Below are 21,715 nucleotides of genomic sequence, written 5' to 3'. Positions count from 1 at the left end.
TACAGACGGACGGACGGACGGAAGGATATACGTGGAAGCGCCTGCTCAGGACTGGCAAACCACGTCGCTCCGGAGCCCGGATCTAGAGAGACCACTGTGCTGAGACGCCCGGACAGCTTGGGAAACCTTGGCCGTCCCCGCCCTCCTGCCGCCCAAGGGTCCGCGCCGCGACCCAGTCTATCCTTTGTGGGAAGTGAGGCAGATGGCCTCCCCGCCCTGCCCGTGTCCTCATCTGCCCAACCGGGGCCATGCCGTTTCCGGCCCCTCAGAGTCACCGGGAGGATTTTAGGAAACCCGTCTGTGTATTAAGATCTCGTCCCACCCCCGCGCCGACCGGCGCCGGCGCCAAATAAGTCCCGCGGGCTAGCGGATCCTGAGAGCCGTGCGCTACTGACGGCCCAGGCGGAGCGGAGCTCCAGAGGGGGCGGGACCAAGCGGGGGGCGGAGCCGATGGAGGAGGGGCGTGACCTGCCTGGCGAGAGCCGAGCCCCCGCTCCGCCCCCGCCCCGCGCGCTCGCTCGCCGGCTCGCGCGCGCCGAGGAAAACGTTGCGCAGGTTCAAAAATGGAACGTCGGCGGCGTGAGGGAGCGCGAGGGGGTGTGCGCGCGTGCGCGTGCGCGTGCGCGCCCGGGCGAGGGTGACTGGGACCCCGCCGGCCCGAGCATCGCGCGCCGCAGCCGCGGCCCCGCAGCTCCGCCCCCGGCCCGGCCCGGCCCGGCCCCGGGCCCGCTCGCCTGCCGCCCCGCATGGAGCTGTCAGCCATCGGCGAGCAGGTGTTCGCCGTAGAGAGCATCCGGAAGAAGCGCGTGCGGAAGGTGAGGCTGCCCGGGGGCGGTTCCCAGGACCCCTGTGGAGTCCCCTCCTGTCCCCAGCACCGTCCCCTCCGCGCTGGAGGCGAGGGAGAAAGTGGAGCGGGGGGTGGGCAGGCAGCCCCGCGCTGCCGGGCTCGTATCCCCAGCCCGTGCCTCAGTTTCCCCGGCCACCTTGTAGAAAGAGTAGAATAAAAGTTGTCGCCCCGGGATGCTAGGGGCAGCTGAGTCCGCCAGAGCTAGAGGTTAGGATCGGACTGTAGGGATCCTGAACGCCATCCTTTCTCATCCTCCCCTTATTCTAAATATGGGGAGACTGAGGCCCGAGTTGAAGAAACAGCTTGCCTAGTGTGTTTGCGTTGGAGCTGGGTCTCGAACTCAGGACTCTGGACTCTTGGTGCCAAGTCCTTTGAAGTTGGAGGCGGAGCTTTGGAAAAGCGTCCTCCCGCCTCTTAAGTCTAACTGCTGGACTTCGATCCCCTCCACACCCCCACCTCCACGTCTCTCCCCCACTTCCAGTGCACACCCCTCTGTCTTCCCCTCCCCAACTCCCAGCCCCGCCCGGCCGGCTCCGTGGAGCCGCCTACGGCGCTGGGGCATCCTCAGAGCTCCTCCCCCTTTGCCTTCGCCTCCAAAACATACACCCTGCAATTTAAGGAGGCGTCTGTTCTGCTAGGTTCGGTCCCCGCGCCTCGGGCCTGGACTTTGGCCGTGCACATTTTGTGTGCACACGTCTGCAAAGTGGTCTGGCCCCAGACTGGAGGTTGGAGATGGAAGGCTTTGGGGAAAGTTCCTGCCCCGGCACTCACCACTATCCTTTTCCCTTATCTCCTCCCTGCAGCCCCATGGGAGGCTCTAGCGGCAGGGCCGGGAGGGGTCTTAGAGTTCATCTCCTCCCATTTGACGAAGGCACAAACTGAGGCCCTGGCTGGGGAAGTGACCTGGTCAAGGTCACACAGCAAATTAGAGATGGGTGTAGAGCAGGAGCTCAGGTTGGTTGTTTGCCAGCTCATCTTTCAAGAGAGAAAACTCAGTCCCGGCATCTCTTGGGCTAAGGGTGACAGTCAAGGTGGGCCATGACCTTCTTTTCTTCCCCAACTCCACTGGGGTTGAGCTCTGTCTTCAAGTTGGGGCTGCCCCTCCTCCTCCCTTCCCTCAGGGTTTCCTCGATTTGAATTTGTTCCTCAAAGCCCAATGTTTTCCACACAGTGTAGCCTCAGCAGGTACAGTAATTACCCGCTTCTACGTGGGGCCTGAGGGGTAGTGCCAGAGAGTGAGAAGCATCATTGCTTCCGCCATTCATTCAAAATGTATTTATTGAGTATCTCTGTGCACCAGGCACCATTCTAAGCCCCGGGGAGGGAGCTCCTTCCCTCGTGGAGCTGCCATTTTGGCAGCGGAGACACACATTGAAAGAGGAAATAAATATAAATGCTTTCCAGGGGGGGCTGTGTGCCACACAGAAAGAGAACTACTGGAAGGCGGCAGGGAGGGTGTTGGGAAGGGTGGCCAGGGCAGGCCTCTTTGAGGAGGTGACATATCTTGGTCTTCAAGTTCCAGTGTGGCGGGGTATCACCCATCAGATGGGGTTGGACTGGGAACTTTTAAAGGCCCCTGTCACCTTTGAGGGAGGGAGGAACCTGGCTCTATTTTCTAACTGCTGGCGGGGCGATCACCCTTTCTCAAGGTGGAGACTTTGTCAGCCTTCTCCGGGGTCCTGCCAGGGTCTTTTGACTTGAGAGTGAGTTGACAGTCTTGGATTCACTAGCCTGTCACCTCTGGCCCAGAGGCAGCCTCTCACAGGGAGGGGGCTGATGGGGCTAGAGCCATGTGGGACACGCCAGGGAGGAGTATTCTAGGACTTGGAGAGTCTTCTAATCGAAAAAGAAAAGAGAATTATGGTCTTAGCACCGGGATACCGGACCTGGATCTTTGGCCATGCATATCCCCACACGGTCTCAGTTTCCCCACACGTGACATGGGCTCCAAGCTTCCGCCACAGGAGCCCCAGAGGTGTTTGGGGCCCAGTGCATGCCTGTGTTCTAGTAGGGAGGACGGTCTGGGGGGGGTCAGTTTGAGGATCTCTGGTTGGTGGGGATCTTGTGGGGGGCGTCCCTGACAGTGTGTATGTGTCGGGGGACTTCTGTCTGCAGAGGGGATTGGGCCTTAGTGTCACGCAAGTGGTTGTAGGGGCATCTGTGTATCTCACTGTGTCTACTTCTTCTCTCCTTCTTCCCAGGGTAAAGTCGAATATCTGGTGAAGTGGAAAGGATGGCCCCCAAAGTAAGGCTCCTTTGTGTGTGTCTGTCCGCCTACCTGTACATCCTTTCATCCACCTTTTACCCTTTCTTCAGCCTCACTTTTCACTCCAGCTGCTCTAGTAATTGGCCAGCAGACCTTGATTAATCATCCTCTTCTCTGGGCCTCCGTTTCCCCTCGGCCAGCTGAGGGGCTTAGAGCACATGAGGGTGAAGGTGGGCCCCAGCTTCTCTTCTCATGGGCCCCATTCAGTGTTGCACTCCACCTTCTGGTGGGACCCTCTGCTCCCCTGCTTCTGGCCTTTCCCGGCACCTAGGAGGTGAAGGCCCAGCATCTTGGCTTCAGAGATGGCTGCCTGCAAGGTGGAGGGGCACTCAAGCTGCAGCAAGTACAGTGCCGGGTGGGGGTTTGTGGAGTTGGGCAAGACAAGTCTAGCCAGTGGGGCATGAGTCCTCAGTGCCATACAGCCAGGGGCAGAGCCCACCTTTGGACAGCACTCTCCAGTCTACAGAGCAGGCTCCTGTATAGCCTTGTGAGGCAGCTGTGGTCCTGATCTCTAAAGACGAGGAAACAGGCTCAGAGAAGGTAAGCAGCTTGCCTTAGGTCACACAGCAAGTGGAGGCAGAGTTGAGAGTTGAACTGGGCCTCTCCATCTTCAGGTGTCTCTTCTGTGCCTCCTTCATCTCCCGGTTGGGGGGGCCAGGGAGCTGGGTCTCGGACCTCTCCCAGTTGCCCCACCTCTCCGCCGAGGCCCAATCAGGAACCTTCTCACCAACCAATCACCTCCCAGCGGGGAATTGTTGGGGGAGGGGAGGGAAGGAGCAGGTCGTGGGGCCTCCCCATTGGTCTGTGGGTGCCCCACCTCCCAGCCCTGCCTCCTAGAGACTGACTCCTGGAATCCCACCCCCCCACATCCGGAGCCCCTGCTGTCTGTGCCAGGGACTTTCTGCTGTGCTGGTGTTGGGGGCTGACCTGGTATTTGGGTCCTGGGAGTGTCTTGGACACGCAGTGGTGAGAGACAGCAGAGAGGAAGACAGGCCATGCTGCCTCAGCGTCTCTCTCTGCAAAATGGGTTCAGTAGTCCAGGCCCTGCTCTCTTCTCACAGGCTCCTTCACTTTGTGGGGTGAAAGGCCTGGGGGTGTGTTCAGGATGGCCTGCAGGCATTCTGATGGTTAGGGTTGGTGGCTGGTTAACCAGATAATGCATTCATCCATTCCTGCTGCCCCTTCCAAACCCCCTGGGACTGAAGGATAATCCCCTCCTCCACTGGGCAGATGAAGGTGGGCTTCTGGTCTGGGTGAAGGGGCTGGTAAGAGGAGTTGGAAAGCTAGAAAAGGAAGATGTTCAGGGTGGGCACACTCCCTGGGTACTCACTCCCCTCTTAGCTTCTGCGCCAGAAGGCATTGCGTCCCAGTGGGACACCAGCCTGTTGGCCTTCAAGGCACCGTTGGCTATTTTTCCTGCTCTGTAGACTCCCTTCTCTAAACAGAGGTTTTTATCTATTTCAAGTTCTTTCCCCCACTTCTATTAATCCTGAATGAATACGTCTGCCCATCAGAGCTTCAGTCAGGGGAAGGACCTGGCATTCCAAGAGCAGTCCCTCCATGGTTCTCCTGGCCTGTGCCCCTGACCCTGGGGCCCACTTGTTTCCTAACAGGCTGAGACCACCAGATGGGCCCTCATGACTGCTTTTTGTGACACCCCCCCTCCAAGGGAGTTCTGGAAGCCCTGCTTGGCTAGATGACCTGGGACAATTCTGGCTCCCCATACTTTGATCCTGGGTTCCTGGCCTGGCTCACAGTTAGACAGCTGAGAGGCCTTGAGCAAGTCCCCAACACGGCAGGATCTCTGCTTCCATCTCCAGATTGGAATAAATCCTCCAGTACAACAGTGTTGTGAGGATTAGATGATGGATATAGAGTACCTGATGCATGCTTAGCCCAGACCAAGCACTTAGTGAACGTTTGCTATTAACAGTAAGTTACACAGCTCAGGCTTCTAGGTCTCCCCGCAGCCGGGAGAGGGGTCTGGGGGCGTCTACTCCTCACAGGAGCCCAAAGTAGCCTTAGCAATCATTGAGATCAGTCCTCTCATTTTTCAAATGGGGAAACTGAGGCCCAGAGAGAGGAGTTATATACACTAATATAACTGCCAACCCGGTGCAGCATGGTGCCTACTTTATGTCATCCACTGTGCCACCCCACTTCACTTGGGGGAAAACAGGTTCAGTCACAGGGAGAATCAGGAGAACCAGGGCTCCTTTGTAACCCACTTGGTCTTCAGTCTCTCGTCCTCAGGGGCCCTTGCTTGAAGAAGAGGCTGAGAAAGAGGGTGGGGAGTAGGTAGTTGGGCAGGCCGCTCCCTGCGGGCCTGGGAGCCCTGGCTAGGGCAGTGATAGCCTGGGTGGGAGGGGAGTCAGATTCTCCTGCTCCCCAGCACCCTCCCCCCCCCCCCCGGGGCAGGGAGGCTTATGTTAATAACAGAAGCCATGATTTAAACGGACACTCACTCTGTGCCAGGCCCCTGTTAAACCTTTGGGTGCTTTGCCTCTTTTATCTCCCCAACAGCAGACAAATGACTGCCCTTCCTCCCCAGCAGATGGGGTAGAGGAGCTATCTTGCTTGTTCTGGAAGGAACAGCAAATGGCACAGGGAGGGGCTGGGGGCACAGGGCAGAGGATGTTAAATAATCAGCTACATGCTGTCAGCACCACAGAGATGCTCAGACGCCCCACTCTCATCTCAGCCTGCCCAGGACCCTGCGGCTCCTCTCTGGAAACGCTTTCCTTCCCTCCGTTCTTACCCACTTGTGAATGCTACCCCATTTGCGGGGAGGACCGCCTCCATAGAGCTTCAGTAGTGATATTATCAGTGTATCAGGGTACAGCAATAACCAGGCTGCCTATCAGTAAGCCCCTATTAAGATCAGGCATTGGCCCACGTAATTGCCTAACGGCAACCCATTGTACAGATGGGGAGACAGAAACCCTCAGGAGAGGCGTCCTTGCCCCGGGTCATAAAGGTAGGACGATTTGAACTATGGGCACCTCCATTTCCCCACCTGTAAAATGGGGCCCTAGCCTCACGGAGCCCTGTGGAAGGCTGCCTGAGACAAGAAAGGGTTTGTAACAGTGCCAGACGCAGAGGAGGCTCTTTCTCCTCCAAGGCCAGGTTGATTAGTGGCAGCACAGAGTCCTCGCTTTGGCCCTGGCAGGTGTGTGTTTGCGCTCTCCAGGCTTTTGATATTGATTTAATAAATGCTTGTTTGCTTTTATTATGTACCACACTGCTCTAAGTGCTTTATGTGGCTTAACACATCTAATCGTCACATCACCCCTAAAAGACAGGGACTATTGGTAGGTCCGCTTCACGGATGAGGAAACGGAGGCCCGAGCAGCGGACTCACTTGCTCACCGCCGCCTTCGGGAGTCCGCTTCGCTGCTTCTCATTTGGGCGACTCTAAATCGGAGTCGGGGGCTGGGGCGGACCTGGCTCTGCAGGGCGCCCCGCCCCGGCACGGCGGGAGCCTGCGCGGCGGGGCCCAGGAGGGGCGGCCGCTAGCCTGTTTACCCCGGCTCGGGGAGGGGCGGGGGCGGTGCGCGGGGCGGTCACGTGGTCGTGTTTACCTCGTAGCCGGAGCGCGCCGTCCCCGCCCCCGCCCCGCCCCTCATCAGTAGGCCGGGTAATCTGGTGCGCACGGCCCCGCACTGCGTGCGTGCGTGTGCACGCGCGGCTTTCCGACCCCGGGGGGCGGAGCGCACGGCGCTGCGATGTGGAGCCTTCTGTGCTCCGCGCTCGGTTCCCGCCCACCGGGCGGCCCGGAGACCCAGCCCCAGAAGTCTCAGGCCGCGGGCCTCGCCGGCTGCGCCCTTCTGTCTTGCCTGTGCCCGGCTGTTCGCAAAGCGTGTTTGCCCTCGCTGTGGCTTCTGGCTCCCCACACTGCAGAGGTCCGCTGATGGCCTCCTGTTTAGGAGGGCCGGGGTGTCCGAGAGGGTGAGGCGCCTGTGCAACGCCCCCCCGCCCGCCTTTCCGCAGCACCGAACGGGGCCAGGCCTCCAGCTGCCAAGTCTCCCCCTTTCTCTGCACCCGCTGTGTGCCAAGCCCCGGGTCAGACACTGAAGATGTGGCCAGTCAGACTGTGCCCCTCTCCTATGGATGTAACAGCCCGGTGGGGGGCCATTTACCTTGACATGCGAGAGATCCAAAGGGAGAGGGTGGCCAAGATTCAACTGAGTTCTGACCACAGATTGGCCACTTACTGGCTCGGTGATCTTGGCAAGATGCTTAACCTCTCTGCCCCAGTTTCTTCATTTGTAACATCTGTAACCTACGTCATAAGGGTGTTATAAGGAATGGATGTGTCCTTGCAGTAGTCTGCTCTGGCACCTGGCTGTTACGGTGGTGGTGGTGATTCTTAAGATGAGGAAACTGAACTACAGAGAAGGTTAGGGACTTGCCAGGAACCACAGAGCAGCTACATCAACAAAAAGTGGGCAGGGCAGTGGGGAAGTGGGCAGGGCAGAGAGGACTAGAGCACTGAAGAGAAACTTCCACAGCTAGAGAAAAAGGGAGGGCCAGGCAGAGGACACTGGAGGAACACAAAATTCCCCGTCTTCTTACTAGTTACAGTTGAGGAAGTTCAACCTTTGTTTGGGGGAGGGGAGGAAGGTTTGAAATCTCTGCCAGCTTCTGGTTGCTTTCAGTTTGGGCTTTACCCAAACTATAAAAAAAAAAAAATCTCAGTTTCACTTTCAGCATTTCTCCAGGGTGAGCAAAACTCTTCAGTGGCTTCTGCAGCCATTCCCAGAATACCTGGGGGCTGGGAGCTGGGCTGGGCACTCTGGCGAGGCGTTACAACCTGCCAGCCAGGACACCAGCTTGATTCACCAATAAGGATGATTCACCAATAAGGATGGCAGGTGCCAAGTGCGATAATAAGGCCCTGGAGAGCAGCTGAGGGGAGGGTTCATTCTGCTGGGAGTAGGACAGCTAGGAGAGGATGTCGGGAAAAGCTACAAGGACCTGATTCTTAAAGGATGAGGAGTTCACTGGAGGAAGGGGGCCCTCCAGGCAGAGAGCACAGCACGTGCAAAGGAAAGGAGCTGTGATGGTGCCTGTTCAGGCTGGGTGTGTGGCACTCAGGGCATGGACCTTCACTGCTGAGTCCACGGGGCCCGACACGAAATAAGTGTGCAGAAGTGTCAGTGAAAGAAAGGAAAGAAGGGTTCTGTCCTTGGGCAGCTTGTTGTTTAAATATTGATTGGACTAATTTTAGGTTTCACAGTAACCAGGATGGTTGAAGATGAAGGTTTAAACTTGGATGGTAGAAGGCAGCAGGGGCAGGGGCTCTGCCTGGCCTCTCTCTGGCTCGCAATACCTCCCTAATACCTACTCACCTCCCTCTTTTATTTATTTATTTTTTGGCTGTGCCATGTGGCTTGTGGGATCTTAGTTCCCCAACCAGGAATTGAACCCGGGCCCTTGGCAGTGAAAACTCGGCATCCTAACCACTGGACCGCCAGGAAATTCCCTCACCTCCCTTCATATCCAGCAGTCCTGGGTGAAGTCTTGGCCAGAATCACAGTCCATTGCTTTGGTTTTGTTTATATACACCCATGTACATACATATATATGTATTTTTATGATTGTATGTGTATTTGTGTGCATGCATATATATACACCCATATTTATACACACATATATATATTTAAAACAGTTCTCAGGACTTGGACTGTTTTTTAATGATTTTCTTTCTTTTTTAAAATAAATTTATTTATTTATTTTTGGCTGTGTTGGGTTTTTGTTGTTGGGTGCGGACTTTAGTTGCAGCAAGCGGGGGCTACTCTTCGTTGCGGTGCGCGGGCTTCTCATTGCGGTGGCTTCTCTTGTTGCAGAGCACAGGCTCTAGGCGCGCAAGCTTCAGTAGTTGTGGCACATGGGCTCAGTAGTTGTGGGTCAAGAGCTCAGGCTCAGTAGTTGTGGCACGTGGGCTTAGTTGCTCAGCAGCATGTGGGATCTTCTCAGACCAGGGCTCGAACCCGTGTCCCCTGCATTGGCAGGCGGATTCTTAACCACTGTGCCACTGGGGAATCCCCATATATATGTTTTTAAATTATTTTTTTTTTTATGTATTAGCATCTGTTTATGATGAGTCATCCTGGTTTTTCCACTTATGGAAGTCATAAAGAGTTTGCTTTTTAAATAAAATGTTTTTTAAAAGCAAGCTAATTTTTTGAATACATAAATTTATTTATTTATTTATTTTTGGCTGTGTTGGGTCTTCGTTGCTGCGCGCGGGCTTTCTCTAGTTGTGGAGAGCAGGGCTACTCTACGTTGCGGTGCGCGGCCTTCTCATTGCGGTGGCCTCTCCTGTTGTGGAGCACGGGCTCTAGGTGCGCGGGCTTCAGTACTTGTGGCGCTCAGACTCAGTAGTCGTGGCTCGTGGGCTCTAGAGTGCAGGCCCAGTAGTTGTGGCGCACGGGCTTAGTTGCTCAGCAGCACGTGGGATCTTCCCGGACGTGGGCTCAAACCCGTGTCCCCTGCATTGGCAGGCAGATTCTTAACCACTGCGCCACCAGGGAATTCCCAAGTGAGCTAATTTAAAGGCAGATACTAAGTAAATAATCGTGCAGGTGGAAGGAGGATGGCTGAGCTCTGGAAATGCCCAGGTCTGTCCCATCAGGTAATGCTGTCTGGCCTGGCAGTGGTGGAAGGTCCCTCGTGGAAAGACCTAAGGGCCTGCTGTAGGATCACTGTAGCATTCAGTCACTGAACATTTACCAAGTTCCTGCTGTGTGCCAGGCCCCACCTGAGAAGGGAACTTCAGACCTGGCCTTGATGGTGCAGATGTGTTCCAAGGAGGGAGGGAGCAGCTCAGCCTGGGCAGAGGGCCCACTGGGGCTGGGGCATCAGAGGGGCTAGGGATGGTGACAGTAATAAGCACAGAGCACTTCCTGTGCACCAGGCGCTGCTCTAAACACTTAGATACATGAACATGTTTAATCAGCACAAGAGACCTTTACAGATGGGGAGATCAGCATAGAGACACTGAATAAATTGTTTAAAGTTGTACAGCTAGCCAGGGCAGAGCTGGGGTTTGAACGCAGGCAGTCTGGCTCCAGAGCTGCTGCTCTTCACCACGTGCTCTTGACTCTCATAGGAAAGGAATCCGGGGACATGTGGGGCCTGCCCTCTTCACCTGAAGTGAACATGGGGAATCTAGTCCGGAGTTGGACGCAATCACTTAAAGGGTGGTGTGATCAGTGCTCAGAATGAGGGGAGTTCTGGTGTCATGCAAGCCCCCAGGAGGCCTCCGACCTACCCTGGTAGCCAGGGACAGTTCATGGGATTAGGCGACAGTTACACTGGATCAGGAAGGGGCAAAGTCCTGCGGGCAGGTGGGCCCTGGTGGAGCAGCTGTGGCCTCTGAATGGGGGGTGGCGGGGTGGGGGGCAGGTCAGCTCTGACCTCTTGTCTCTCTCCCCAGGTACAGCACGTGGGAGCCGGAGGAGCACATCCTGGACCCCCGCCTGGTCATGGCCTATGAGGAGAAGTAAGGGGCTCAGCCTTCCACGGGGCTGGGTGGAAGGCAGGCTGTGAGGCTTCGTAGGGAGCTGCTGCTGGCTTGGCTCTGAACAAGGGTCACTGGGGGCAGGGGTCTGGCAGGGACTGCCGGGTCTCGTCCGCAGCTGGGGGAAGATGCCGGGCACCAGGTCCCAGGGCAGCCAAGGGCCCTGTCCCTTTCCTGCTGCTGGGTGATGTCAGCCGCTCCGCTAACAACGCCAGGCCTCTGTCTCTCTGCTGTTTTAGGCCACCCCCAATAGCACCTGCCCCGATTTCCCCAGAAGGCAGGGGTTTCAGTTGCCACGAAGAAGGTGAAAATGGGCGTAGAGATGCCGTGCGTGTGAGGGGCAGCCGTATGGGTCGTGCCCGGTGATGGACCAGAGGGAGCTTCCCCCATACAGACCCTCTCACCAAGTTTGACGAAGCTCTCAAGAAAGGCCAGGGGAGAAAGTGTGGCTTTGGAGCCAGGACAGCTGGGTTCCGGCCGCTCCTGCTTGGCCACCTCCTATAGCTGCGAGGCCGTGGGCGAAGCTGCCTCCAGGTCTCAGACCGCCGCGTCTGCCAGCGCTGTGCTGCAGGTGCTCTTCCAGGGGTTGGTCAGTGATTGGCAGCGCGCCGGACGGGCCGCGACGGCACACCTTAGCGGGGAGCTCTTGCCAAAACTGTTGTTCCTCCCGGCGGGAGGCCCTTTCGAGCATCATCTAGCCATTCCCTTCTGCTGCGTGAGCCCCAGCGTTACTGGCCTCCCTGCCAGCGGGCTGCCCAATCTTCCTGCCTCTCCCCAACCCATCGACCCTGTACAGCGCGGGGCCGTTTTGTAAAATCATTTTTATTTGGTTCCTTTTAGTATAACCGCCTGAGACAGGGATGAGGGTCTCATTTGACAGATGAGGAGACCAAGGCTCTGAAGAGCTAAGGGGCTTGTCCAGGATCCTCACAGCGGGGAGGCAGCCCAACTAGGACGTAACCTGGGGGGCGGGGGGGCTCCTGAGTCCCAGTGATGCTGTTCCTCTGCCCCTCCTCGCCCCCTTCTGATCGCTTCTCCCGCAGGAGGTCTCCCGCTGCTGATTCAAAGAAAACGTTCCCACTGCTCTTTCCTTTAAAAATCACAGCGTTCCTGTCCCACAGCTTCTTTCTGGTTCCCGAGTGCTGGTGGGGCCTTGATCCAAAAGGGTTGTGACACTGAGAGAGGCCTGTGGAATGTCCTGGATTGTGGTAAGGAGAGCACTGGGCAGGTGTCAAAGGCCTGGATCAAATCCTGGCTCTTCCACTCACCAGCTGCGAGGTGCTGCACAGGGCCTTTTTCCTCTCCGAGCCTCAGCTTCTCTGTCTGTGAAATGGGGAGAACAGTGCTGACCTCAAGGGCTCTCATGGGGAGGAAAGGCGTGTGAAAGCACTCCGCAAACCATTAGGAGTGGGCACACAGGGGCAGATGTCTTCCTGGTGGTAATTAGGGGTCAGCTAGTTCATTCTTTCATTTGTTCAACAAATCTTTATTGAGGTCCTACTGTGTGCCAGGCACTGTTCCAGGGACTGGGGCCCAGCAAGGAACAAAACCAACAAATGTCCCTGCCCTCGTGGGGCTTACATTCCAGCGTGGAGACCTGCAGTGAAAAGTACACCAGTGAATGTATAGATGCCGACATGCTGACGGCTGCACAGACAGGGTCGGGACGGGGCCGCTGCTTTCAGTGGGATGGTTAGGTGGTGGCATCTGACCAGAGACCTGAGCTAAGTGAGGGAAGGACCCCAGTAGGTATTTTAGAGAAGACCGTCCAGGTGAAGAGCACCCAAGAAAGTGATGCAGAGGCCCTGGGCTGAGGAACTGCATGGAGGCAAGCGTGGCTCTGAGTGTGGCCAGCTGGAGTGGTGTGAGCTGGGCAGGGGTGGGGCGTCTGGGGGAGGGGCAGGGGCAGGGGCAGCTGAAGCTGAAGGAGTGGGCCTGCAGCTCAGGGAGGGCCCCGTGAGTCCTGGTAGAGGATTCGGATGTTGCTTTCAATGAGTCAGAGAAGTCCGTGGTTAAGGAACACATGAGGAGCTTGGGCATTTCTACAGACCCACTGCGTGGTTTGACTTTCTCTCTCTCTCTGGGTCTTGGTGAGAAGGAGATGGAAGCGGGGTGACGACCATTTTAACACCTGTTTTGTGGGGTTTTGAAGAGACTCAGAAGGAGTCGGGCCAGGGGGCTCTAATGGGGAGTCCCTGCATCCCGGGAGGGGCCAGTGGGGCACTGAGGGCTGGTGGGGCCACGATCCCCACAGCCCTGGATACTGATGGGCCCTGGGTAGGTAAGGACTGGACAGAATGGAAGCCCCCCCTTCCCCCCGCCCCCACTCCCACGGTTGCAGGGCAGGAGCAGGGGTGCTACAGATGGGAAGCCAGGTCATGTGGTCTGGGCTGCAGACCTGGCCCCCTGGCCCTGACTGGGCCCCCAGACCTGACAAGGTCAGGCCTGGGAGCCCAGAGCTCAGCATCTTCACCAGTGGCAGGAGTTGTCAGAATTGTGGCATTGGGCAAATGACTTAACCTCTCTGTGCTTTAGCTATAAAATGAGGATAGAAACTGTGCCTCCCTCATAGGGTGGCTGTGAGGGTTAAAGCATTGAGAGCAGTGCCTTGTACAAAGTGTGTAGGACATAATAATAAAAATAATAATAAATAACACTTATCCAAATATAATAAAGACATATTATTCTTATTCTTTTCCCTCAAGGTACTTTCGTTTTTCCCTCTTTCTACTTCTTCCTTCTCTTCCTCTTTTTTTTTCTTCCCTCTCTCCTCCTCTTTATTATTTTAGTCTTTCTACCCCCCATTTTGAGAAATGCCAGGGACCTCTCTCGCTCCTCCCAGGAGCCCCGGGGACCAGCTGAGAAGGGAAGCTCTTGCTCCAGACTAGAAAACTGAGGGCCAGAGAGGGAAAGTGACCAGCCAAGGTCTCCTGTGGGTCAGGTAGAGCTGGGCCTGGAACAGGGTGTCCTGGCGCCCAGCACCGGGCTCTGAGTTAAGGTCCTCACCCTCCAGGGCTTGGGAGGCCTGTCTTGGTGTGGGCATCCCATGCCCTGGGTGCTTCTCTCAAGTGCTGGTTCTAGAGCCTCACGGCAGACCTGCCGAAGCTGACTCCGTGGGGAGGGAGGGAGCGCTCTCCCCACAGCGTCCCTGGAGTCTGATGTCTGGCAGGGGGTGGCAGCCACTGCCTCGAGAGGGGCCAACAGTGGAAACAGGCTCCACAGATGCACTGGCTTAGCTTGGCTCAGACTGAGAGGCTCGCCCGAGGCCACAGACGGCATGAGTGGAACGAAGTGAAACAGAGTGAAACGACTTTGAATTGTCCCATCACTTCCAGCACATCGTCGGGGTCTCTGGCGTGTTGTCTTGTGTGTTGTGTGTGGCGTTGTCTGCGTCCTCAGGCTGTGCCTTGTGTGTTTGTGATGTGAGGAAGGCATCCGGCAGAGAGTCTGGCATCTACTGGGGACTGAAGGCAGGCTAGTTTTTCTCCCCTTCCCCAACCAGACGATACAGACAAATGGGAGCCTGTCCTCCCCACCGGGTTCGCGGAGATGCCAGACTGGGGGGGGAGACCCGGGGGCAGAACTTCGCATGCGAAAGGACTCGGCCATTCTCATTAGTCCCCCTGGGGCATTCAAGGCGAATTTAATTGACAGGTTTCTATAGAAGTCTCCTAAGAGTGGAAACTGGAACTACATTGTTTTGGGGGCTGTTCCCAGTGCATGTAGAGCAGAGGTCTGGCATGACCCTGGGGCCGTGAAGCCCCCACACATTTTTGGAGGTGTCCCCCGAGTCCCACCTCTAGCAACCGGGACCACTCACTGTGCCCCTCACCTCTAGTCAGATGGGAAGATGCAGCCCTGGGCGTTGAACACGTGACCCCGTTGATATGGTCTAAAGTGAGGAGCCCTACCCCAGGATTGGGGGGTGGCCTGTGGAGGGTGTCCCCCCTCCCCCGTAGACAGCAGAGAGCTGGGTGGAGCGGATGCCTTACTTTCCCTTAAATGTCAACCGTGTTTCCTTTTGTTCTGCCATCTGCTTTGCACCCCAGGGAGGAGAGAGACCGAGCATCGGGGTATAGGAAGAGAGGCCCGAAACCCAAGCGGCTTCTGCTGCAGGTAACCCCACCAGCTCTTGGTGCCACCCACAGGGCCCCCGGGATCCTCGCACCAGCCCCTGCCCACCCGTGCATTTGCGCTGGATGGTTCTGCTGAACCACTAACCCTCCTCGGCTCCACCCAGGACCCTGTGGGGTGGGGCGGGGCGGGGCGGGGCACTTAGTGGGTGAGTTTCAATGGGAGGAGTTGGGAGAAGTCAGAATGTGGGGCTGGTGCCCCTGGAAGACACTGTGGGTGGAAGGTACTGTGGAGGGAGGGAGGGTGGATGTATGGCTTACGGGATCCTAGAATTTTGAAAGCTTAGACTCTTGATGCTCAAAGTCCCCCAAATACAAAATTGTAGTATTTGAGAATCTTAGAAGCATAAACTTTAGAACTGAGGAGACAGGGGAGCCTGGAGTTTTAGAATCCAAGAAAAGGAGATTCATAGAATTCTGGAACCATAGCCTTGGAATGGTCAAGAAATGTGTCATTTTTTAAATTATTATTATTATTTTTTTGGCTGCGTTGGGTGTTGGTCGCTGCACGCAGCCTTTCTCTAGTTGCGGCGAGCGGGGGCTACTCTTCGTTGCGTTGCGCGGGCTTCTCATCGCAGGGGCTTATCTTGTTGCGGAGCGCGGGCTCTAGGCGCGCGGGCTTCAGTAGTTGCAGCACGCGGGCTCAGTAGCTGTGGCTCGGGGGCTCTAGAGCGCAGGATCAGTAGTCATGGCGCACGGGCTTACTTGCTCCGCGGCACGTGGGATCTTCCCGAGCCAGGGCTCAAACCCGTGTCTCCTGCATTGGCAGGCGGACCCTCAACCACTGCGCCACCAGAGAAGTCCCTAGAAACGTGTCATTTTGAGTGAGAAGAAGCCCTCTGCCACAAGACTGGCAGCCCGTGTTACCCAGGTCTTGGGGGCACTTTGCTACTTTCACTGGTTTGCACTGCAAAGAGGATGGAGTCTGAAGTGATGTAGTCATGTGATTTGAGGCAAATCTCTGAGCTTGAGTTTTCTCATCTGTAAAATCGGGATGATAAGAATGCCTGCTGTGCTTGCTCTAATGAGGCCCACCCCGGACTCTGAGGCCAAAAAATGAGGCTTCTTGGCCCATGTGCGGTGTGAGGCGTGTCCAGCCTCCTGGATTAAAACCCAGCTCTGAGTCCTGGCGCTCCTGGACCCGTTAGTTAGTAGCTGTGATCCTGTCATGGTGAGGTAGAGAAGGACAGAACTGTATGAGAGTCACTAGGCCCGTGATGGTATACGAGCCAGGCTAAAGGGGTGGGTTTTGATAAAGCTGCATATGGGATAAGCCCTCTTAGCACTGCAGTATTTTCACAGTCTCCTCCCAGTTCAGCTCTCCTCCTATCACCATGACAACCTGCACCCCGTGCTGAGTGACGGGGATTAGCTGGTGGGACTGAGGAATGGAACTTGCACGTGGGATCTCTGTCCCCAGCTGGGGATGTTTGACCTACAGGTCCTGTCTGCCGGCCTCACTCCCTTCCTGGGAGCTCTTGGCCTCTGGTGACAGGTAGCAGGAGAAGCTACTGTCCCAGAGTGATCCAGGCCCCCCAGCCTCTTAGCAGATGTCCCTTTCTTGGGACACATTCGTCTGCCCCTTTCTTGGGTTTGTGTAAGTTTGCCCCAAAAGTCAGTAAGACAGATGCACAAATTATAAAACTTCAGTCTTTGAATGGCAGAGCAAGGTGCCCTCCAGCCCATTTAAGCAAGAAAGAGGCAGGGCAACAGAGGTCTGGGCCCAGTCGGAGCCCTGGAGAGTCCCGGGGGAATCAAGGGGTGTCTGCAGGCCGCCGGCAGACCTTCCTGTGGCTGGGTGACATGGTGCATCCCAGTGCTATGTGTACCCCTGGTTAACTTGCCCCAGGAAGCTTCAGAGCCCTGTGCCTCACACCATTTCCCTAGCGAGCTGGCCGTTTCAGCTTTTGGGGGTTCTCTAGAAGCAAAGATTCCTTCCCTGTCATGAAGAATAACTCCTTATCTGCCTCATAAATGCAGGTGTGTCTTTTGTTGGTCAGTTTTCTTTTCGCACCTCTTGTGTGCCTCTGCCATGGACCAAAGGAACGTGCCCCGAGGCCCCGTCCCTGAGCCACTTACAGGGCCCTGGGAGATGAGGCCGCGCTGTGAGGCCAAGAGGAAGGCTGAGCCGGGCCAGGCCCCGGGGCTGGGGCTGGTCAGGGGAGCGCCCCGGGCTGGGGTGAGGGGCGGGATGCTGGCTGGCTCTGAGCCCTGCAACATGGGGAAGAGGACCCCGGGCGGGAGGGCCACCCCGAGCAAAGGCGCGGCAGTGGGTGGGAGGGCAGGGCTGATCCGCCGTGCCCTGGCTTGCCCCCGCAGCGGCTGTACAGCATGGACCTGCGGAGCTCCCACAAGGCCAAGGGCAAGGAGAAGCTCTGCTTCTCCCTGACGCGCCCACTCGGCAGCGGGAGCCCCGAGGGGGTGGTCAAGGCGGGGGCACCCGAGCTGGTGGACAAGGGCCCCTTGGTGCCCACCCTGCCCTTCCCGCTCCGCAAGCCCCGCAAGGCCCACAAGTACCTGCGGCTCTCACGCAAGAAGTTCCCGCCCCGCGGGCCCAACCTGGAGAGTCACAGCCATCGACGGGAGCTCTTCCTGCAGGAGTCACCGGCCCCGGACGTCCTGCAGGCGGCCAGCGAGTGGGAGCCTGCTGAGCAGCCCCCTGAAGAGGAGGGTAAGGCGGCCCAGCCCCGAGGCTCAGACCCAGGGACCCTCAGAGCTGGAAGGGTCCCTAGAGTCATCAGGTCCAGCTGGTCCAAGGCCCCGAGAGGGCCTGGGTGCTCCTGAGGCCACATAGCCTGCAGGGACCCTGGCACCAAGCCCAGAGCTCTTTCCGTGGCCCCACTCAGGCTGAGTTCGTGTCCAGCCAGGGAAGGTACATGTAGTGATGTCTTCCTGTGTGTCCAGCCTTGAACTAGGCCCTGACCTGGCTGGAGACTCGGAAGAAGATCAGGTGTTGGGGGTGGGGTGGGAGGTGGTCGACAAGCTGCCACCCACGCCCACCTTCCCCACCTTGTTGCCAACGCTGTCCCCCGTCTGTCTGTGTGTCTCTGTCCCGTGGCTGCAGCAGATGCAGATCTGGCCGAGGGGCCCCCCTCCTGGACACCCACGCTCCCCTCAAGTGAAGTGACAGTGACCGATATCACCGCCAACTCCATCACCGTCACCTTCCGCGAGGCCCAGGCAGCTGAGGGCTTCTTCCGAGACCGCAGCGGGAAGTTCTGAGTCACCATTTTTACTCTTCTTCAACTGTTTTCTTTTGGGCTTGGGGTGGGGACTTCCAGAAATGGGGAGGGGTTGGGGTGGGTAATTATTTTATTTAAAGAAACATTGACGAGGAGAACGGGGGAAGGTCCCAACACTCTCCCACCGCCCCGCCCCTTTCTCTGTGCGGACGTTTACAGGGCAGCCTTGGGTCTGTGTCAGGGCTGGGCCTGCGGAGGCCTGGCACTGCTCTGTCACTTGGGGTACCATCTCCAGGGTAGGGTGGGGACAGGACCGGCCTCCTCTGGACACCTCCCTCACCATTCTTCTCTAGAGAGACAGCAGCTGGTCCCCAGGACTAAAGGAGGATGGGAAGGCCTGAACCCTCCCCTTAAGCAGCCCACCCCAGCCTTTCTGGTTGGTTTCCCCTTTGCCTTTGTGTGTGTGTGTGTGTGTGTGTGTGTGTGTGTGTGTGTTTGGGGAGGGGTCTTTATTTTTAACTTTCCACTCCAGCTTTGCGGGGGGATATGGAGGCTGGCTTTGACGAAAAGTGATTGGGTCACAGAGCTAAGGGGCTGGGAGGGGTTTGAGATTGCTGGGCACGTCCCACCCCTTCAGAAAGGTCTCTCCTTTCCCCTGGGGGCAGCTGCCAGCTAAGCCCCTTCCGCTGAGAGCTACCCGCCCCAGCTCCATCACCTGGCCCGTGCAAACCGCTCACTTGCACACCCAGCCCTGCAGGTGTGTGCACACTACCCCTCGCGCCCTCGTGACTGCATGCGCCGGTCCGCAGACGTGTGCAGTGGGTCTTGCAAGCCTCCTGACCGGGTGGATGGGGCGGGGGGGGGGGGAGTGATTGACGGCACAGAAGAGCTTGCTGTAGGCAGCCCCGCTCATCCCACCTTGCACAGCGCTTTGCCTGACAGGACCTATCCGAGTCAGCGTGGATAGCTGTCAGTGGAGGGCAAGGCTCCGGCCAGGGGGCAGCTGGATGGCCTCCGACGCTCCGGGCGTGCGGATGCAGTCTTGTGGTGTCACCTGGGCAGCCACAGGTGTGCAAGCGTGTGCGTGTGTGCTGTGCACCGGCGCGAGGTCTGAGGCACTTGTGCCCTGTCCCCCCACCCCCGGGGCTCCTGTTCTCTCTGACTCAGGTGACTTTCCAGCTCTTCTGTCTCCCCTCTTCTTCTGCCCTCCCCTTCAAATCAGCCAACCAGGCATGGGCGTGGGTGGTCAGGGAGGGAGGAAGCGTCCCACCACCTTCTCAGGGCAGCCCTCAACTCCTGACACCCTTCCTCCTCCCATTCTGGGTCTCCCCCCCATCCACCCTCAGTGCTGCAGCTGGGGCTAAACTTGTTTCTCTGCGGCGGGACCTCTGCCATGTCTTCCTGTGGTCAGGCTGTAGTGGGTGATGGGTCAGGCTGTGCACGAGCCCCCCACCCTGGCAGGGGCCTGTGTCTGCCAGAAGAGGGGCGCTCTGTTTCTGGTTTGCACAGACGTGCCCCTGTAGACTAGTGGCTCCCCTGGCAGTAAGGAGTGACTTCTCCCCTGTCCGGGTCCTGCAGGGGAGTAAAAGTCAGATTGGGGGTGGGCACCAGGGGAGCAAGTGAAAGGCTGGCCCCCTCTCCTCTCCCCGTTGTCAGACCAGGCACTCGGGTCCCTCCCCCAGGGCTGTCTCCACGCTCTGCTTTGTCCTGAGGAAGAGGGCAGAATCCTGCTGAGGCTCGACTAGGGCAGTTCTTCCCCCAGACCCCTTCTTCCCAAGTTCCCAAACCAAAGACAGCCTGCACCCCATTTTTGTTTGGGGTGCCTTGCTGGCAAGATCCCAGATCCCTGAGTGTCTGTCGCCCCTTCCTCCTTAATCCTTCATTGTCCAGGGTCAATTCAGTGCTTCCATTGGGGGCTGGCTTCCTCCCCCCCCACCCCATGACTCGATTCACCTCCAGGTTAGGGGTTGTGTCTAGGGGAGTCTGGGGGTGGACCAGGGAAAGGAGGGGCGGCGGGGAACGTGCCCAGCTACGGGAGCCTGGAGAGGGGAAGGGCAGCCTGAGTGGGAAGCTGTCCCAGATCGGGGGCTCCCGGCAGAGGGGGGGGTGGCGGGCAGGGGTGTCGCGCTGACAGAAAGCTGTGCGCCCTGGCTCGGGACTCGCTGGCAGCTTCCAAGAGAAGTCACGCTGCCCAGCCCCCAGGGCACATGTGGCCTCCTCCTGCCTCACTTTGAAGAGCTGTTTGTGTAGTTTGCGGGGCTGGGGGCTCTCTTGTGGGATGAGGCGGCTGCCCCAGAGGAGCGCTTCTAGCCTCTCTCTCAGCCCTTCACAGCCCGCGGGGCTCCCTGGGGCAAGGGCTGCAGGCTGTTAGGACCTTCCTGCCCAGGACCCAGGACGGTGACCTCTGTGAGGGGCTGGAAGTGGCCTTGCAGGACTCCTCCAGCCCTGAGCGTCCCAGAGGGCCTTGGAGTGAGAGGGGGCAAGGCGGGCACGACCTCCCACCCCGCTGCCACCCGAGAAGGCCAGTACTCACTTGGGGGTGGGCGTTGAAAAAGTTGGACCACCTGCCTTTCCTTCCCCCAGCCCCACCTGTTTTGAATGTAGAGAGACCGGTTGGTACTTTTCTTTTGCGGTGGGGTGGGGCGAGGGGCATATTCTCCGCCCATGGCGCGGCCCCTGGTAACGCCGCGAGCCACTCGGGAATCACCGCCGCTCTTAGGATGGCGGTCCCTCCACCAGCTTCCCCGGGGCTCCTGCCCCGGGGGAGGGCGCTTGGCTCGTCAGGTGGTTTCGCTTTTGCTTTATAACTGGCCAGCCTGGCCTCCGGGTCTCAGCACAAGAACGCTTCCTTTGCACAGAATGAGCGTTGAGCTTTGTTCAGACTAAATGAATGTATTGGGGAGGGGTCGGGGGCGCGAGTCAATTCCAAGCACACGCCGTTTCAGAGTGAGTGTGTGCGGGGAGAGCTAGAGCAGATGCAGAGCGTGGTTTTATTTTTGTACTGATATTGGTAAGAGACTGTACAGCATCTATTTATTTAGATGATTTATCTGGTAAATGAGGCAAAAAAATATTAAAACTACATTAAAGATGATTTTAAAAAAAAGCTCTTGGGCATCCGATCATTGCCTGTGATGGTGTCACAGCTGTGCCGAGAAAAGAGCTGCAGCCCTGGGGGTGAGCCCGCCAGACCTCCCAGGCCCCCCCAGAGCCATCTTGGCAGTGCTTGGGGCTGGCGCCGGGTGTCCTAGTCAGCTTGCCAAATCCTGAGACGTGGAGATAGATGCTCTCATGTCCGTACATTCTCCCTGTCCGGTTAATTTTCCCCTCGAAGTCGCAGACCCTCAAGTCCAGCCCCACACGTGTTCTTGACGCTCCTGTTCCTGTGTATCTGTTGGTCTTGCAAGTCTTCCGGTGGGTAAGTTATTTCCTCCTGGGTAAGGACGGTGCTCCCCTGCCTGGTCAATGCTGGGAAAAGGAAGGGGAGGCGAAGGTGAACTGAGAAGGAAACGTGCGATCTTGAGGAGTATCTGCCTCAGGTGAAGCCCTTACTTGGTCACCAGGTAGTCAGCCGTCTTCCGATGCCAGCCAGAGAGGTCAGGGGATTCTAGTGGTCAAGTTTCTTGTACCCTTTATCCCTAATGTTTTCACCCCAGGGCTTCGAGTTCTGCTTCTTCCCTGTTGGCTCTCAACTTGGCATGAGAGGCCCGTGAGGCTGTGTGTTCAGTCTCCTTTGCAGCTCTTTCTCTCTTACAACTAAAT

At 57.5% G+C, this 21,715-nt stretch overlaps 1 protein-coding gene across 3 annotated transcripts; it reads left to right on the top strand.

Annotated features, from left to right (window-relative positions):
- The first annotated feature begins 669 nt into the window (after nt 1–669).
- On the top strand, nt 670–21,059 carry CBX7 (chromobox 7). Of its 3 annotated transcripts, none has more exons than XM_059082429.2 (6): nt 670–815; nt 3,049–3,092; nt 10,555–10,620; nt 14,688–14,754; nt 17,370–17,442; nt 17,836–21,059. In XM_059082429.2, the coding sequence occupies exons 1-6, from the start codon at nt 747–749 to the stop codon at nt 17,991–17,993; spliced, it is 477 nt and encodes a 158-aa protein (XP_058938412.1). In that variant the 5' UTR covers nt 670–746; the 3' UTR covers nt 17,994–21,059. The 3 variants fall into 3 exon arrangements, with proteins under 3 accessions (XP_058938412.1, XP_058938411.1, XP_058938410.1); XM_059082428.2 differs by having other exon boundaries at nt 690–815; nt 17,091–17,442; nt 17,839–21,059; XM_059082427.2 differs by having other exon boundaries at nt 690–815; nt 17,091–17,442.
- The last annotated feature ends 656 nt before the right edge of the window (nt 21,060–21,715 follow it).

The sequence above is a fragment of the Kogia breviceps genome, chromosome 12, assembly GCF_026419965.1.
Source record: "Kogia breviceps isolate mKogBre1 chromosome 12, mKogBre1 haplotype 1, whole genome shotgun sequence".
In the NCBI taxonomy this organism is placed as follows: Eukaryota; Metazoa; Chordata; class Mammalia; order Artiodactyla; family Physeteridae; genus Kogia; species Kogia breviceps.
This window is presented reverse-complemented; position numbering and strand designations above follow the sequence as displayed.

Excerpts from the sequence above, each read along its gene's own strand:
- CBX7 (XM_059082427.2), top strand. The coding sequence starts at position 747 with ATGGAGCTGTCAGCCATCGGCGAGCAGGTGTTCGCCGTAGAGAGCATC. Across the intron at positions 816-3,048 it reads GGAAGAAGCGCGTGCGGAAG|GGTAAAGTCGAATATCTGGT; the intron begins GTGAGGCTGCCC and ends CCTTCTTCCCAG. Across the intron at positions 14,755-17,090 it reads CCAAGCGGCTTCTGCTGCAG|CGGCTGTACAGCATGGACCT; the intron begins GTAACCCCACCA and ends TTGCCCCCGCAG.